Source organism: Cicer arietinum, chromosome 7, assembly GCF_000331145.2.
Source record: "Cicer arietinum cultivar CDC Frontier isolate Library 1 chromosome 7, Cicar.CDCFrontier_v2.0, whole genome shotgun sequence".
NCBI lineage: Eukaryota > Viridiplantae > Streptophyta > Magnoliopsida > Fabales > Fabaceae > Cicer > Cicer arietinum.
The window spans coordinates 59,213,426-59,232,116 of record NC_021166.2 but is presented as its reverse complement, the minus strand read 5'-3'; the positions used below and the strand labels follow the sequence as shown (position 1 = coordinate 59,232,116).

Sequence of the window (18,691 nt, the reverse complement as noted above, 5' to 3'; positions counted from 1 at the left end):
GGTTTCGAAAGTTTGGTTTCCCAGTGAAACTTTCGAAATATTATTTTGGGTTTTTTTTATTTTTTTTCATTTGTTTTTAATATTGGTATATTGATATATTGCAGTGCCTAGAATGAGAGGAGCCTTTGGTCAGATTATTCGTAACATCATAGGTGACAGACGTGATGATGTAGAGAGAATTCCACCAACAGCATCAAACCGACGACGCAACGAAGCAAATCGTCCTATTAGGCAGCTTCGTCGAAGACAACAGGAGGTTCAGGACGATGATGTTGACTCCACCGAGCATGCACATATGGAGGAGGATGTCATAATCTGATAAAGATTCTTCATCCTCAAGAAAATTCTCAAGGCTTAACGTTCTTCAAAAAACATGAATGCTATCTAAAGGGATAACATTACCAGATATCTGCAACTTTGCCAACTCACAAGCACATGGTAATCCATGAGTTGTTCTGATTGAGCAACCACATATTGTTTTGTCAGTACCTACAATCTTCACTCTCTGCAACTGTTTGTCAATTTTTTTAAAACATTTCCTTGATACACAATGATGCAGACTTTGAAAGAATGATGAATTATACCCGTGCTCAACATCCTTGATGGTTTTCTGAAAAGAAGATTGAATGATACATATTTGGTTCTTCAACATCATATTCACAGCATCCCAACTTTTACACAAATCACCCAAACTAGTTTGCAGCATGTTTTTCAATCTCCAATGGGCAGACTCAACTCTACAAATAAATTAAATAATACAAATTAAAATAAATCACAAACTAGTAAATCATATTTTCTAAAACAAACAAATCAAATTTAAAAATACCTGTTAGATGTTGTGTTCCCCAAATGCATCACTCTATTGGTCCAAACATTGACAAACCTTTCTTTGTAAGGTGTTAACCACGAATCTTTCACATAATCAACAAAAAGAATAATATCGGCACACACTAGCTCAAAATGTTGCAGGTGATGATCATACTCCTCTACACTACTTGAATATACAATTTTTTTCCATAAATCCATTACTTCTTCTTGCCTATCTTTTTTCACATATTGTTTGCATCTTGCCCCAACATTTTTTTCAATATGAAAACGACATAGCAAATGTATTGAAGTAGGAAACACAACACTAATCGCATTCATCATGGCAAGATCTCTATCAGTCACAATAACTTTAGAAATTAAAGTCTCAGATTTGAACAACTGTCGTACCTTTTCAAATGCCCAGATGAAGTTATCTTGTCGCTCTTGTTCCAAATAAGCAAACCCAACAGAAAATGTCAAACTAGTAGATGTGACACCGACAATTTCAAGTAATGGTAACCGATATCTGTTTGTTTTGTATGTGCTATCACATATCAAAACAAAATGAAACGTGTTTAACAACTTTATACAATCAGTATGTGTCCAAAATATATCTCTCAAAACATCAGAATTCTCCCGTCTTCTTGTCCAATACACATAATTTTCTTGTTGTATTAACTTCAACAGATGCTGCATTTCTGTATACGGACCTCTCAACGATGATCGATAAGTACTCCTTGCTTTATATATTTGACTTGGAATTGTCAGATTAGCTTTATTTCTCTCTTTCAAAGCATTTAGGATGAATCTGGGGGCAAGCTTATACTTTGTCATGTCATTGACAAATTTCCTCTCTTCTTCATTTAAACGCCCCAAATAAGAATGACCAGTTACAGTATCAAGTAGATCATGATTATGTGTTCCACAACGAACACTAATTTTCCATCCTTCACCGACACTTAAGGGTATACATCTAAGAGTAAACGGACAATTTTCCTTATGAGAACAAGTCACTGTTGATTTTGATTTTGATTTATATCTTCCACCTCTTTCGCATCCCAAAATCAATTTGTCTTTTCTTCCCCTCTTTCCGGTTGCTTTATCTGAACGAATGATGACAATTAAAATTCCATTTTCTCTTCCAATGGTTTTTGCCCATTCAAACACAGATTCTCGTGAAGGAAATACCTACAAAATATGTTTCAAATAAAACTTCAAATATATAGTTATAATAAAAAATTTATCCGTGATAGATTATCAGTAATATTAATACCTGATCGGTAATGAATTTGTCCGTAGAATCTATTATATTTCTTGAGGCAGGAACCTCAACTCTACTCATACCTGTTTTCAAAAATAGTAATAAATATAAATAATAATAAATATAAAAAATAATATATATAAATAATGATAAATTTAAAAAAAAAAAATCAAAATTTCGAAACTTTGACATTGATCTAAACTTTCGAAGTTGCTGGAAAAAAACTTTCGGAACTTTCAGCTTCAAGCAAACTTTCGAAATGTGTTTTGGGTTTCGAAGGTTTCAGCATTAACCAAATCTTCGAATGTGTAATCCAAATCATGCCTCGGAGCTTTCATACTTAAGCAAAGTTCCGAAAGTTTCAGCAAATGCACGTTTCGAAGCTTTCATACTTAAGCAAAGTTTCGAATGTTTTGTGATTTTTGTGAAAATTGCATTTCGAAAATTTGTATTTTTCACAAAAGGTTCGAATGTGTTGATGAAATCTAACCTCTGATTGTTTCGAAAGTTTGAAACTTTCGATTAATAGAAATTTTTTTAAAAACTTTCGAATGTGGGGGTGAGAAAATAGTGTAATATATTTACTGATAAATTTTATATAAAATAAAAAGGGTAAATTGGTCAATAAAAAATTATGGGGGGGTGGCAGGTAAAAGTGGGGGGGTGCGCAGTACATTTCTCTTATATGATTCCCGTAAAAAATCTATATAGTTTTGAAATTATTTTTGGCGGAGGAAAAAGACACGTAGTACATGCGCTAGGGTAGCATATTGTGGCTTAACACGTAATACGTACGGCAGAGGTACCGTCTCTCCCATTCATCCATGTATCATCTCTCCATTCATCCATGCATACATGCATATGCATGATGACATCTTCCATATACACCTGCAATTCCAATGGACATGCTCTGCAACCATTTATGTCATGATACACGATTAAAATAAATAAATTTCACTTGAATAACTAATAACTTGAAAGAATTAATATTTGATTTTATTATTATTATTTAATTTAAATTTTTGATTTGGAAGATACATTCCAAGCAAATGAAATGAGCAAGAATGAGTGAGGAATAAGAGTACCAAGCACAACACCTTTTGTCCTACCCCCAACCGTTTCTCCGATTCCTCTCACTCTTTCGCAATCACTCCCAACACTCGCTCTTTCTTGCCCTCTCTCTCGCTCTCCCTCACTCTCCAGCACTCTCACTCTCCCTCACTCTCCAGCACTCTCACTCAAAGCTAGAGGAAGGTTCTTGCTCTCCCTCACTCTCTAACACTCTCAACAGAGGAAGGTTCTCTCTCTTTAACCACTTCATTTTTCATTTCATCTCCATTTTCACGCTCTCATTTTTGTTTCGTTTGTTCTGTGTTTTTCAATAGAAGCTTCCACCATGAAAGATCTTGCGACATTTTCCAAGATTCGCAAGTCTCGCTATGACGTTCGGGATTACCGAATCGTGAACCTCCACAACGGCCTTGAAGCACTCCTCGTGCACGATCCTCGAATTTCTATTAAAGAAATCGAAGGAGAGGGAAGCACTATACTGGTATCTTCATCACTTTATTATTACTGTTTAAACTTTGATTTCTTGATTTATTTAAGTTTATTTTTATTTTTGATGTGAAGTTGTTTTTATGTTATGGTTGCTAGGTATTTTTGTTTTAAATCTCTTTATCTCCGTTTTTAGAATTGCAATTTTCTTTTACTCTATCAAAAATCAATTGCAACAAAAGCGCACACACTAAATCAAAGTTATATAGACGCGTTTTTATTTACAATATATGTTCCTCGCTTTGCTACTCTGGTTAACTTGCTTTTTTGTTTTTGTTTTAAATAATAATAATAATATTTATTATTATTATTGCTGCTAGTACTACATATCGTATGTGATTTTCCTTTAAAAAATGAACACATAATAAATAGCTGTACACACTTAAAAACAACTATCCAATCATATACAGTAATAAATAAATTAACTAGTACGAGGCTATCCTCTAAATCCTAAAATCTGTTTGCATACCAATATACTAAATATAATTCCGTCCAAAATTGTGTAGGTATTTGTTAATACTTCTATCCAACTATTTTTTAATCAAAAGACTTTAAAATTTTTAAACCTTAGTTATAAATGAAAGGAAAAAGTTTGACGTCCAACTAAACTCCCATCTTACACTTTGAAAGAAATAGAAATAGAAATAGAAAGAAAGTGACGTGGTATATTGGTAATAAAATAGCAAAAAAAAGATATAGAGAAAATGATGTGATAAATGAGTGTATGAAAATTAGAGATGTCTAATGAAGAACTTATATAGTGCTAATAGCATTTAATTTATCCCTATAAGAATACATCATTGGTTCTACATGAGAGCTACATATCAATCAATATATTCTTTAAAATGGTGTTAGCGGATGTATGGTATGATTCTACTAGTATGTGATAGTGTTATGATATGAGTAGATATTGAAGAACAATTATGACTAATTTTGGTTTTTTTATATGTTTTAATCATTGGCTGTGTATATATTCATGTGTTTTGTTGTTTACAGTCTGCCGCAGCTATGTGTGTAGGCGCAGGAAACATTCATGCCCCTACCGAGGTGCAAGGGGTGGCACACATGTTAGGTAGGCAGATTTTTATCACATTGAAGGAATTATTTTTAAAAGAAATTTATAACACCGTAATTGGTTTTGCAGAGCACATGCTCGTCATGGGGAGTAAAAAATTCCCTGGAACAAATGAGGTTTGTTTTAAGAAACTCAAATAATTAATTGAGATTAATTTGATTAAATTCGTTTATAGTAATGGATTAATTTGATAAATATGTTATGAATTAATTGAGGTTTGTTTATAGCACATGCTCGTAATGGATCAATATGTTATGAATTTTCATTTTGTTTCATCAGCATATATGAAGTTACTGATGTTTTATTAGTTTATTTGTTTTATCAGTTTGATAGGTATATTGATGAGCATGGTGGTTCTTCAAATGAAGTCACCGATGTTGAATATACCTGCTACTATTTCGAGGTGGATCCAAAGTTTTTGAAGGGTGCATTGAAAAGGTAAACTATTCTTAGGTAATAGTATTATATATTATCTTAAATGCCTTCAATAATTTTCCCATACGATTGTTTTGGAAATCTTCTATGCATTTATTTACTATACTCCCTCTAGTCTTCGGAATAAAAAAATATTTATATATATTTAGTAGTTTTAAATATATGCAAAATTTGACTGCTTTTAACATGGGACAATTTTAAAAATACAAATACTTATTTTACTATTTTGAAAAAATTAAATAAATCTAACTACCCTTTCTTTAAAGGATGCGATTTTTTTTATATACATATATATAACACTGGCGGGGTATTTCATCAGGTAAGAGGTTGTGGGTGTTTATCACTTGGGCATGTGGCTTTGAGTGAATTTCATTTGTAATTGTAATTTATTAGTTGACAATTCCCTACTGGGGTGAGTATGTTAACTTATTGCTATCAGAAATAAGTTCGTTGGAAATTGCTCTTTTATTAGAAATTGGGAGGATTACTAATATTTAATATTTTGATCAACAATGCTAATTATCCTGAAAGTATTGTATTGTTCACGAATGAGTCATGAATGTTTAAACAATAAAATTAGATTAGGTTCCTTTATCAAGAGTCTGCAACACTCTCTAGATCACTCTCTTGATTTCTTCTCTTTATTATCTCTCCTTTAACAATCACAAAACATTGTAGTAGGTGATTCAATTATAATAAAATTTGTTCTTGACTGAAAATCATAGTAATTGCATAGTTGAGTTGAAAATTTTGTTGACTCAATATTAATGCAGTCATGAATAGTGTAGTAACACACGATTTCGTGTCAAATAGTATCCTATTTGATTAAGAATATATTTTGTTGGTTACAATTTGCAGTGAATCTAGTTGAGTTTAAGTTATGATTCAGTTTTAGCATGTATATAGCTGTACTTGAGATTTAACTTTGTGCTGAATTTGACAAAATTATGGGGAACCACTACAAAAACAAACATGCTCTAAAGAACTTTGGGTATTCATGTCCGTCTTGACGAGTTAGATTTTTGCTTAACATTTTGTATTGGTTTTTTGTATTAGATTTTCTCAATGCTTTATTTCACCTCTTGTCTAAGAGGAAACCTTAGAGCAGGAACTAATTGCACTCGATGAAGGTATGTTTCATTTTAATATTATGAAACCGATTTCTATTTTTCTTTTTTTTTTTTGAAGGGGAAAACTTAACTTGTTTTTTTAAACAGAATTTGAATTAGACAAAGATTCTGTTGATAGGCGTCTTCAACATTTGCGGTGCCATACATCAAAACTCAATCATCCTTATAATAAATTTCTTCCTGGTATGTTGTATTCTGTTCTTCACCGATTTGTTGGTCAATTAGTTTTTTTTAGATTATATAATGTATTATTGATATTTCTATTTTATGTATTTATTGTCATGGACATAACATAAAGGGAACAAAAATAGTCTGATGGAAGAAATGGACGACTATACTCATCTCCGCACGAAAGTTTTGGAATTTCACGAAAAATACTATTACGGAGCTAAAATGAAATTTGTTATTATTGGAGGAGGTATATTTTTTTTACCCAGTTTGTTTTTAATTTGCATTACATTAACTGATTGCAAATATATTGTTTTATTTAAATACTGATATTCTTTTACGCAGAGTCTCTTGACGTGCTGCAGGATTGGGTTGTAACACTATTCGATTCTGTAAAAATGGGTTCCAGGAGGTTACAGAAAAGAACAAAAAAAGCTTGGAAGCCATTTCGGATTGCTCGTTTACAAAGAAAAAAGATAAACCACTTGCTTCCCAAAAAATCTTCCATTTGGAGGTGTGGAAAACTATACTGAGTGGAATCTTCAGATGATAGGGATATTCTTGAATTATCTTGGACGTTGCCATCCCTGCAAAAACAATTTTTACATAAACCAGACGGATATGTCTGCCATATTCTTGAATATGGTAAGATATTTAACCATTTATTTCACTCTGAACTCTAGAATCTTTCTCGAGATTCATCAATGTGATTCATAAATTTTGCCAAATATGTAATGGACGTTCTAGTTATTGATTATATATGCCATTAATCTGTAGTAAATATTTTGCTCTTTTTAAATCTCATCAATGATGCTTTACTATTGTATGTAACTTCATTCAAAGTGTTGGTCATTTTAATGCTAGAAGTTGAATAATTTATGGTGTGGTTTATTAATAATGATTTAATTAACATGTCAGAGGGTCCAGGTAGCTTGTTTTCTTTACTAAAATCTCGTGGGTGGGCTACATCTTTAACTGCTCTTGTTGAGGAATCTGGAATATATCGTACATCCATAGCTTACATCTTTGTCATTTCCATACATCTTACTCACTTGGGTCTACAAAAGGTAACCACATTTTCTTAACTTGAGTAGGGCCTTTATAAATGTTGTGTTTTTAATGAGTATCACTAATCAATTGTTAATTTTATTGGATATCGTATCAGCATGTACATTCAAGTTTAAACATTATTGTTAATTTTATTGGATATCGTATCAGCATGTACATTCAAGTTTAAACATTATTTTGTAAAAAATGTAGTTTATTATTTCTTTTCTTCATTATAATTTAACTTTTATCTTATCCTTTTAGGTCAAGGATATTATTGGATTTGTCTACCAGTACCTTAAGTTGTTGCGCAAAAGTTCTCTACCGAAGTGGATATTTGAGGAACTTAAGTGTATTGGAAAAATGGATTTCATATTTGGAGATGGGAAGTCTCAACTTGATTACGCTGCTAAACTATCAGGTTTCTAATATATTTCCTTTGTTTTTAAATCAATTATATGATAGTGTTAGTACTTGGATTAGTAAAACTTGTTAAGAGTTATTGAGCATTTAGTAGTTAATTATTGAGTTAGTTAATTGTTATGTTTGTTTTGTTTTTCTATGTTTTAATAGGTTAATTTTTTATTTTTTTTTATCATTTCCCCTTTAAGAATACATGTAACCTATAAATAAAGGTTTCTTCCCGTATGAAAGAATCTTTTCCAAAACTTTGATATTAAGGGTATATTAGTTGAAGGGCGCATGTTACTCTGTAAGACCGTATCCATTTTTGTGTATCTTTTTCTTGAATTTTTTCTGTCTTATTATTTTTTGTATTTTCTTAAACATTACTGTTTTGATTTTTGGAAATATTAGTGTTGGCTTAATCTAATCTTTTTTTAAAGAAAATTTGCTCTTATATTCGCGGGAACATGTCATCTATGCCGACTATGCGTACAAGAGATGGAATAAGCAGCTAATAAGACAACTTCTTCGTTTCTTTGTTCCTGAAAACATGAGAGTAGACATGGTATCCAATGTCTTCCAAATGAGAGGTGCGATCTTTTCTCTATAATTGACAATTGCATTGTTTGTTTTCTTTTATCATTTGACCTCTGTTTGCTTTTGCTGCTCACACCTCTATCATCCTTAAGTTGAGTGGATGAAGGATAGCCTAATAATTAGAGGGGTAGGTCTAATCATTTACAGGGATTTAAATATAAACAAAAATATATATAATGTATACACATATATTTGAATTTACTATAAATTAATAGGTCTCATGAAATGTTGTTTTAAAAATTAGTGTTGCAAGTTATTGTTTCAAAGAGATGATTGACGTATTTCTTGTTGCACTATACTTATACACATATATTTGGATTTACGATAAAATAAGAGGAAATATGACCTTGTGTGATATATAGCTTACTCTACCTGGTGAAATGTTGTTTTAAAAATTAGTGTTGTAAGTTATTTTTTCTTAAAGATGATCGAATTTTGCTGCTCTACTTTTCAGCTCCCAAATTTGAATCGTGGTTTGGAATATATTATTCCGTCGAAGATATTGATAGAAGTTTAATGAAGCTGTGGAGAAACTCTCCCAGTATCGATTACTCGTTGTATCTTCCTTCAAAGAATGAGTTTATTCCTACCATCTCTTCTGTACATTTGGAAGACATATATGATGATGATTGTCAACATTCGACTTCTCCAAGCTGTATAACAGATGATGCTACTATGAAAATATGGTACAAACGGGACACTACGTACAAGGTTCCATTTTCTAGTACATATTTTCGAATAAACTTCAAGGAAGCTTGTGATAGCGTAGAGAATTGTGCATTATCTGAATTATTCATTCATCTCCTTAAGGATCAATTGTGTGGAGTTATCTACCAGGTGAATTATCTATTTTATTTATTAGAAACGATATAGGACAATAAATATTTATTAGAAACGACATAGGACAATAAATGAAGATAGAAGATTCTCCCCGAAATAAACAAAAAAAAATGTGTCTACTTATAGTTTTACATAATACATGAAAATAAAACTTGTGATTTAATTATTAGTAAAATATTTCAAAATTAAAATAATACTTTAATATTTATGAAATAAATTATAAATAAACCATTAAAACTGAACAATAGAGAATAATATCGGTTGGTTGGGTTTCGAAAGACCACAACATAGTTGATACCAAATGTTTTTGTTAATAAATTTACAAAAATTATAACCCTACTCCCACAATTATTTATACACCTACTTCGATGTTCTACTCAAAACACTCATTTTACATGTTTAAAACCTAAATAACCGGCGATTCTTCATGGAAGATTTCCATAACACAATTAAAAAAAATTTCTAGGACACATTTAAATGATTGTACTGGAAAACTTAATTTAAGCTTTTCAAAATGCAAATGTATTTAGGGCAAATTTAAATTGAGTTTTCTAGAAATGGTGCCATTGATACTCCTGATTTTTGTGTTGTTCCCCACTAATAGTGAACAATTATGAAAATGAAAGGCTTTAAGATTGTTATGGACAGTTATGTTGGTACATTTCTAAACATGAGTCACGAGGGACCAGAGGCTGACCCAATATTTTTGATGGACCAAATAAAAAAATTAACATTTTTTGGTGGACTAAAATCATATTTAAACTAAAAAATTACTTGAGGGTAATTTAGAAATTGTAATTAAAAGTAGGTAGTGGAGAGAATGAAATAGTATATGGGAGTGCTAATGGTCCCACACATCCTATATTTTTGTTTATACAAGAGTTTGTCTATGTGTGTAGGGTCGAATTGCCAAGTTTGATATCTCAATTTCCTTTGTGGATGGTATGCTTGAGCTGAAGCTATCCGGTTTCAATGACAAACTTCCTCTTCTCTTATCTAAGGTTTTGTTAGAAGTTAATTCTTTCATGCCAACTGATGATCGATACGAGGTGAGGGGCATGCTTGTGTTAATTTTTATCTAATTTAATGTTTTTCTTTAGCCTCACTTCAATACATGTCTGTTTCAATTCTTTGTTATTTTGACCGATGCTTATCTTAACAGCTTATGAGAGAAGACCTGAAGAGAAATTTGATGAACCACGACAATGTAGATCTTGAAATCCTTCTGTGTGAACACAGTTATCATAGCAATGAAAAACAACTTTATCTAAGCGACGATCTGTTGCTTGACGATATGAAGAAATTTATTAGGGACCTTCGCTCACAGGTTTAAATAAAATGTTTAATATTTATTTTGCTTGTTACACTTTTATTTGATTTCCAACTCTTCAAAATAGTTTCTAATTTTACATACTGTTTCGGTGCATATGGAAGTGCATGCCTATAAACAGACATTGATTAACAACGCCACATTTATTGTTTTTCAGTCGGTTGATGATGTTAGAATTAGTCACATGAAATAACCTATAAATCCTAGATTAGATGCTAAGTAGGACTAGAATTAGCAATCACAATAAATTGTATTTATCTTAAAAAGACGGGTTGTGATATATGGTAGACTAAAAAATTATAAATTTTTTATTGTTAAAGTTCACTATTCTTCTTTACCACAACGCAGTTCTTTTTCCCTCGCCGTCCTTTGCAGTAGTACAGCTCTACATCACCAGCTGCTCATTTTCTAGCGAAACAATCGCTAACCATCACCATCTCCTTCGAAATGGAATTAAAGCTAGAATATAAAATGGATACCCTGAACCATAGAGTAGATATATGAGCTCAACTTTATACACCGAACTAACTAGTTAATTACTTGTTACCCATTATGTTACAATTCCCAAAAGGTAAATGATATTTGATATAACAAGGTTGACATGAAAATTGTCCTTTCAAAAATTGTCTTTTCAAAAAACATGAAAAAAAACAATTTCCTTTTCATTCTTTCTTACCTCATCCAGTTTCTATCAGGTTGACATTCTTGGTATAACAAGGGTGCGTCTTGTAAAAGAACTAGAGTAACACTAATACCCAAGTTGTTGGTTAAAAATACAAAACTATATAATCTGCTGTATACACATAAAAAGATAAATTCTATATTTTTTTATTTGTAAACATGATTTACATGATAGACATGGATAAGTTAATAGATCTACTTGTAGGTTTATATTCATTTAAATTTTAAGTTTGTGCAGGTATACATTGAGGGTCTATGTCATGGAAATTTGACAAAAAAAGAAGCAATTGACATTGGTGAGATGATTAAGAAGAGGTTTTCAAGAAATCCACTTCCCGTTAAGTCAAGGCATGCTGAGCGGGTGATTTGCCTCCCTCTCGATGCCAATTTAGTTTTGGATTTGTACGCTTCAAAAACAATCTTTGTCGCTGAGGTAACTTTAGTTGAATTGGTTGTTATTTTATTTCTATCTAATCAATCAATAAATCAACGTGTTGCTTCAGACAATTTTATCTTCAATAATTTCTAACAATTTTTTTGGAACATTTGTTTATGCAGTGTTATTTTCAAATTGAACAAGACATTGGATTGGTATCAACCAAGCTGATGGCTTTGTTTGAACTTTTTGGTACTATTGTTGAAGAGCCATTCTTTAATCAATTGAGGTGACGATATGATCTTAGATGTGTCTTCTTTTTAACATATTATATTTGTTACCGAAGCTTTTTTCATGTGTTTTCTCATGGCAATTGGCAATAAAACATCTCGAGATTATTTGTTAATTCTTACATGTCTTCCTAGTCCTAGTGCACATGTCAGCTGTACATTTATTATCTGAGTGAGTCATCTGTTTTACACTTGAACTTGTCGGTTGCTTCATCTTAAACTCATACTAGTATCTTATGCACACTTTAGTTTCATTAAAAACAATGTTTCAGATTCTATGGAATCATTTAGTTGCAGCTTTTTCTTTCGTTTATGGTGTTTCTTTTTAGATTTTTATTTATTGCCTTCCTTTTTGTTTGCGTTTTTGGCTGAAATTCTTGATATGTATATGGAAACAGGACAACAGATCATGTTGGCTATGACGTCAGTTATTCCACACTTAAGCTGAATCATGTTTTTGGGTTTTGTCTCCAAGTTAAATCATCTAAATACAACCCAAATTACATGCAAAGTAGAATTGATAGTTTCATAGATGGCTTGGAAGTATTCTTTGTAAGTTTTCCACGTATTTCCAACCTTCGTGTTATTTGTTTCATGGCTACCATATGAACTGTATTAATGTTGACGCAATTTGCATGATACGTAAATTATAAATGCTTAGAATTTGTAATTGCTTAAATACATAACATTTTTTCCTTGCAAGATGACATCAGCATCGTTTTTTGTCTTCAAGTTTGATGGAAAAAAAGGGAGAAATTGTTATTCTAACAATTTGTTTGAAATATTATTTGTATATTTGCAATTATTGAGTAGGTTATTTTATAGGCATATCTAATATTATAAACGTAAATAGTAATACAATATCTATTATATTTATTGCATTAACCTTAGAACATAAATAAGATATGTATTGTGATTTGCAGGATAACTTAGATGATGAGTCAACTATAAAAATAATGCATCGAAAAAGTTGTTGCAGAAAGGTTCCTCGCTTGTGGAAGAAAGCAATAGACTGTGGACTTCAATAGTTGAAGAAAGGTGTTTTAGATATATATATATATATATATATATATATATATATATATATATATATATATATATATATATATATATATATTTCTTTTTCTTTTTATGATTGACTTAACATTGTTAAAATTTAATAATTTGCAGGTGTAATTTTGACATTGGTCAACAGAGAGCCTATGAAATTAATAAGCTCAAGAAAAAGGATTTGGTTAAATGGTATAGAAAATACGTGAAGAAGTCATCTCCCAAGTGTCGGAGATTGCAGTTAAACTTTTGGAGTACCGAATCGGGAATGAATACCGATAATTCACAATCAAACTTTATCCACATGAAAAATTTTAAAAAGAATTTCAATTTTCATCAAAACATCTGATATACCACAATTGTTACTGGATGTTGACTTAGTGTATCACATCATATATGATATATTGGATTTTATTGATTCACTTAACACTGCATTTTATAAGAATACTGCATTGAGATTTATAAGAATACTGCATTGAGATTTGCATTGTTATTATTATCACCACTTTTTTGTCTTTATATAATACTATTATCATCACTTGTAATATAATGGACTGACAAGTCAATACAATTTATAGAACTTATCTTTTGCATAAGTAATTATGTTAGTGTAACTTTTCCTACCCCACAATACACTTATGTAAAATGAGAAGCTTTAGATTGACTCGTTTATTTAAACGAGTTTTAAAAAAATATAAATTATACTATTGCATCACAATTAAAAAAAAAACTTAATAGTTTTTTGTTGTTATAATTTTTTTTTTAAAACTCTGAAGTTCTACATATATTTTCATAAAATAAATAAATAAAAGTTTGTAAAATCACATCATTTTCTTGATAGTCTTCAAATATTGTGCACCTAAAATTTGAAATGAGCATTGAAACATGATGTTTTGGGTTTCGGATTTTCATTTTGTATGAGCTTTCGGATTTTCATTTTGTATGAGCTAAATGGTTAGTGCACGAGTAAGTTGTATATATAATCGAGCAATTAACAAGTCCCAACCAATCAGGATAGTGTGGAATAAATGACTTTTTTTGTGTGCCTCGTGTAGTATATCATCAGCATATTTTCCTGCTTTGTAATCAATGTAGAATAATTCTTTGAACATCTTTTATAGGCGAAAGATGATATATTAGGGGAAAAGTGTTTCCATTGGATCTTTTTGCTAATGAATAAATGTGTTTCCGTCGGATCTTTTTCTCGTTAGACATTCTCTACCTTCAATCCAAAAAATAACTAGAATCCATTCAGTCACAATTTCATGTTCTAGTTGCTATATTTTTATTTATGTACAATTAAATAACAAAGACTTATTTCTTTTTATTGATCTCCTACAATGTTTCATCTCCATTCAGTTAGCTCACGCATCTCATATTATTAATTACAATATGTAAATAGTTAATTTTTGAAATTTAACTTATATAATGTTATTTTTGTTAAGTTATTACTATCAAAAGAATTTTTAAATATGTCGCTTGTTTTCTACTATATAATTTTTTCACTTGATTGCACGCACTGAATGAAGTATAAATGATTGAACCTATGAGTTTAACTTGTTAGATGATCTTGACATGAATGGTTTCTTCCTAATATATGTTTAGTTCCTCTAGTGTTGTGTCAAATTAAGTCTTGTATTTGAATGTCATGCACATGCACATTGTGGTGTTCACTAGATGCGTATACTCACAAAATAATATTCACGGGTGCCGTTGGAAATTTTTTTTAAACTACAACGAGAAAATAAAAAATAATTTAATTGTTTACTTCTAGCCAAACTCTTTTATGCCTAAACCCCTTTCCCTTATCCCGCCACACAAATAATCGTCTCCCCACCATGTGCCACCGCCTCCCATCTTGTAAGAAAATATATGTACTTTTAAAAACCACAAACACAATTTAAATCCTCATTTCTTTTATTTTTTCAGTTGTTTCATTCTTATTTCATTTGTATCTAATTCTGTTATGGGGAAAATATTTATACTACCTCTATAAAATGTCACTAACAATGTCTAAATATAATTTGTATTAGGAGGAGAATAAGTATGCAGGTTCCATTTGAGAAAATGTGTAAATTGGACTGTTTTTGTTTAAACATTTTCACATGTTCCTTGTAAATTTAACCTCTTATTATTGTTTAGTTTTTTTTTTCCAGCTCCAAGAATGCCTCATTTCAATTAAAGAGCATTCAAAGACCGAAACAAACACTAAATTCATCATAAATATAGTGATTTGTTTGTTTCAGATCAACGTATGTCTTTCAATTAATTAATACTTTAAAATGGCTAAAGTATATGTATATGGTTTTAAAACTATGGAATGTGAAATGTAACTTTATTTCTTTTAATGATATTGTAAAATGTTGTGTCACTTATTTTCTCAATGTTGTCTATTTAAATCAACATCTCCATTTTACAGGGTTGATCAACTTGTGACGATTATCGAATTCAATAAAAATATTTGTTTAGTATCACTTTTGATTAGATATGCTAATTGTAATTTTAAAAAATCTAAATAACTAGAAAATAATTATGAAATCAATGTGAACTTGTGGCTAAAATATCACTATTCTTGATTTCTGGTTTTGCATCATATGGACGAACCCAATTAGCATCACCGGTCGAAAGATCATCTCCTGCTATTGCAATATGAGTCTTGTTTTTCTTTCATGCACTTTGGAAACTATGTTGAATGTCACAAGTGGGAATCATTTCGGTTCTAGAGTATCGATTTTAAATCTGAGCTTACTTTTTTTGTGTGGCCAATCTTTGCTTATTAACTTTGGTTGGTTCGTAATCTAAACCCCATTTATCTCTATTCTCATGAAGTTTTATCAGTCCTTTGAGTCGTTCTTCATTCTTCCCCAAATCGTGCCATGGATGGTGCCCTATGCTTAACATGAATATACCCACCATAATAGTTGTGTTTGATAGAACTGGTTCTATTTTTGTCGTCTCGACGTAAGCGGTATCCACGATTTCTAGTGTTTGGAAGGTGGTCTCTAGAGCTTAGTCTATCATCTCAATGTACCGTGTGGTGGAAAACTTATTCACTAACGAGTCTTCCTCTTCTAACATGATTATTAGTTGGTCATATACCATATACTTTAGCTTTTGATGTAGGGTTGATGACACTACACCGGCAGAATAGATCCATGGTCTCCTCAATAAGCAGCAATAGGCAGGTACGATATCCACCAAATAAAATGTGATTTCAAAAGTGATCGGGCCTATTTGAATTAAGAGTTCAATTTATCCCATCACTTATCTGTGACTCCCGTCGAAAGCTTTAACAAGGACTTTTGATATCATATGATCAAGGCACATTACTGATATGTGCAACACTTTGTCATGGCCTCTTTTTTTGGCGGGGTTGAGACAAAATCTCAATTTAATATTTTGATGAAAACAAACAAAAAGTTAATTAAGAATGTTAATTATGATTCTAAGTGTCATGTTAATTTAACTTGTGCTTTTGAGTGTATTAATTCAAAGATATGATTTAAACAAAACAAAGAAATCAACATAAAAAGGCAAGAAACTGAACATACAAGAATTGAGAACATTCTTAACAAAATTTAAAAAACGGAGAATATTCTCCAGTTTCAGAATGATCATCACAGCTCCAAAACCAATCAATCTCCACCAGTTAAAAGAAGTCTTAGCCTCTGGATTTTACATCTATATCATCAGCAATTGGCAAGGAACAAACTGAGATGATTAGTTTCAAAGAAACTACTCGAATCAGAAAGAGACAAGATCACGAATTAGCAAGACCAGACATATCTGAACATTCTTGACATCATTCTAATTAATTTGGACAACATTGAAATGATCATCACAGCTCAAAAATCAATCAATCTCCACTAGTTAAAATAAGTTATAGCCTCTGAATTTTACATCTATATCATTAGCACTTGGCAAGGAACAATCTGAGATAATCATATTCAAAGAAACTACTCGAATTAGAAAGAGAAAAAATCACGAATTAGCAAGATCAGACAGATCTGAACATTCTTGACCGCATTTTGATCAATCTGGACAGCACTGCAACATCAACTTCTAGACTAATAAACATTCTCCAGCATGTTATACTTGATCTTCAACAGCAAACATCTTTCTCCAGAATGATCAGACCAATCTCCAGATCGATTATCAATCTCCGTTTCTGTAGAATTTCAGCATTGATCTCCTTATTTTTGCAGAAGTGTATAATCATTCACCAAACTGTTTTGGATAAAACCAAAGCTCCATATCAAAGTTGTAACATCAATAGTTACATATGAAGCTTCAAGGATCATTAAACACAAGATAAATCTGATCAAGAACAAAGAAATCAGCTCAGTCAACAAAGTTCAAATTATGTTCAAAGACTGGAATATTTTTATTCAAATATATTGGTTTTTGTCAAATCAAATCTGACAGAGCACTACCAACAAATCTTTTGATCATTATTAAATGTCCTAAAAGCCTATAAAAGGAAGGCCAATGCTCAAGGAAAAATCAGAGCTTCAAGTACTAAGAAAATTCATTACTCATTTCAATCATATTTGAATTTCTCTCACGCACATACATTAAATCAATTCTGATTTTTCCCATTCGATTCCTAGAATCATTCTCGTGTATTTTTCTATCAAAGAATCAAAACTCAAACAAGTGTTGAGCCTTCTCAGATTCTAACAAAGCAATCTCATCATTATTGTAAAACTCAAACTATAAGAGTTTAATATAGTTTGGGTAGATTATAAGAAATCCTATCAAGGTTGATAGGTGACTTGATTGAACTCCTTTCTGGGTGGAAAAGTTTTAACTTTGTAGCATATCAAGGTTGATCTGAACTAGGTGCTGTAAAACCTAGAAGGTTCTTTGTTTTAAACACTTAGTGGAAAATCTCACGGTTGTGAGGACTGGACGTAACCCGGGTTGGGTGAACCTGGATATATCGTTGTGTGGTATCTCTTTCCTTATCTATTGACTTTCATATTGATTGATTATCAAGTTAAATACATAAACTGAATTACTGATTTTAACTAACCAAGAACGTTCTCCGTTTTCTAGTTAAAATCAAGAACGTTCTTCATTTTCTGTTTTCACAACCAAGATCAATCTTGAGTTATTTTCTTAAGTTTTTAACATAAATTTTTAAAAGGTGAATTTACAATTCAAACCCCCTTCCTTGTAAATCGACATTGTTACTTCAGGCAATTCGTCATCTATGAAGGTTAGGTGACTGTTAGTAGTAGTGTTATTTATGATGCCTCCAATATTTGTGAAAAGTGATATCTTGAGTGACGTGAGCTTCATTTAGTATTTTCAGTAATACCTTCCTATGAGACTCAGAATTCATCAGCAAAGATATCAACAAAACTCTTGTGGAGGCGACCTAGCTCTTAAATTAGAGGTTGAAGGTCAGTCATCGCAGCTCTTAAATCAGAGGATGCGGATTAATGTCTCGTCTCTTAAATAATAGGGTGTGGGTTAGTGTCTCAACTTTAAATTTAACCACTAAATATGAAATGTCATGAATGCATTTAATGAATGAACATTTTCCTCCATTTTCATTTTTTTTAATCAACTTTTTTTTTAATTTTTTTTATTTCTTTCACCTCTTGACGAACACGATCCTAGATTCATGGATGAAA

At 31.2% G+C, this 18,691-nt stretch overlaps 3 protein-coding genes across 3 annotated transcripts; 2 read left to right on the top strand and 1 right to left on the bottom strand.

Moving 5' to 3' along the window:
• Window positions 1-364: 364 nt before the first annotated feature.
• Window positions 365-2,950, bottom strand: LOC140918872 (protein FAR-RED IMPAIRED RESPONSE 1-like). The gene is made up of 5 exons (XM_073363679.1): window positions 2,875-2,950; window positions 2,081-2,151; window positions 1,906-1,995; window positions 827-1,803; window positions 365-737 (listed from the first exon to the last, which is right to left on the bottom strand). Exons 1-5 carry the CDS (start codon window positions 2,948-2,950, stop codon window positions 365-367), a joined length of 1,587 nt encoding a protein of 528 aa, XP_073219780.1.
• A 514-nt stretch (window positions 2,951-3,464) lies between these two features.
• LOC113787645 (nardilysin-like) lies at window positions 3,465-7,909 on the top strand. Its single transcript, XM_073363678.1, has 9 exons — window positions 3,465-3,620; window positions 4,622-4,816; window positions 5,026-5,125; window positions 6,227-6,265; window positions 6,353-6,448; window positions 6,564-6,683; window positions 6,779-6,892; window positions 7,352-7,500; window positions 7,745-7,909. Exons 1-9 carry the CDS (start codon window positions 3,465-3,467, stop codon window positions 7,907-7,909), a joined length of 1,134 nt encoding a protein of 377 aa, XP_073219779.1.
• Window positions 7,910-8,319: 410 nt separating this feature from the next.
• Window positions 8,320-13,476, top strand: LOC101513223 (nardilysin-like). Its single transcript, XM_027336590.2, has 9 exons — window positions 8,320-8,475; window positions 8,937-9,319; window positions 10,222-10,371; window positions 10,485-10,649; window positions 11,572-11,766; window positions 11,892-11,998; window positions 12,398-12,551; window positions 12,923-13,037; window positions 13,170-13,476. The coding sequence occupies exons 1-8, from the start codon at window positions 8,436-8,438 to the stop codon at window positions 13,025-13,027; spliced, it is 1,299 nt and encodes a 432-aa protein (XP_027192391.2). The 5' UTR covers window positions 8,320-8,435; the 3' UTR covers window positions 13,028-13,037; window positions 13,170-13,476.
• The last annotated feature ends 5,215 nt before the right edge of the window (window positions 13,477-18,691 follow it).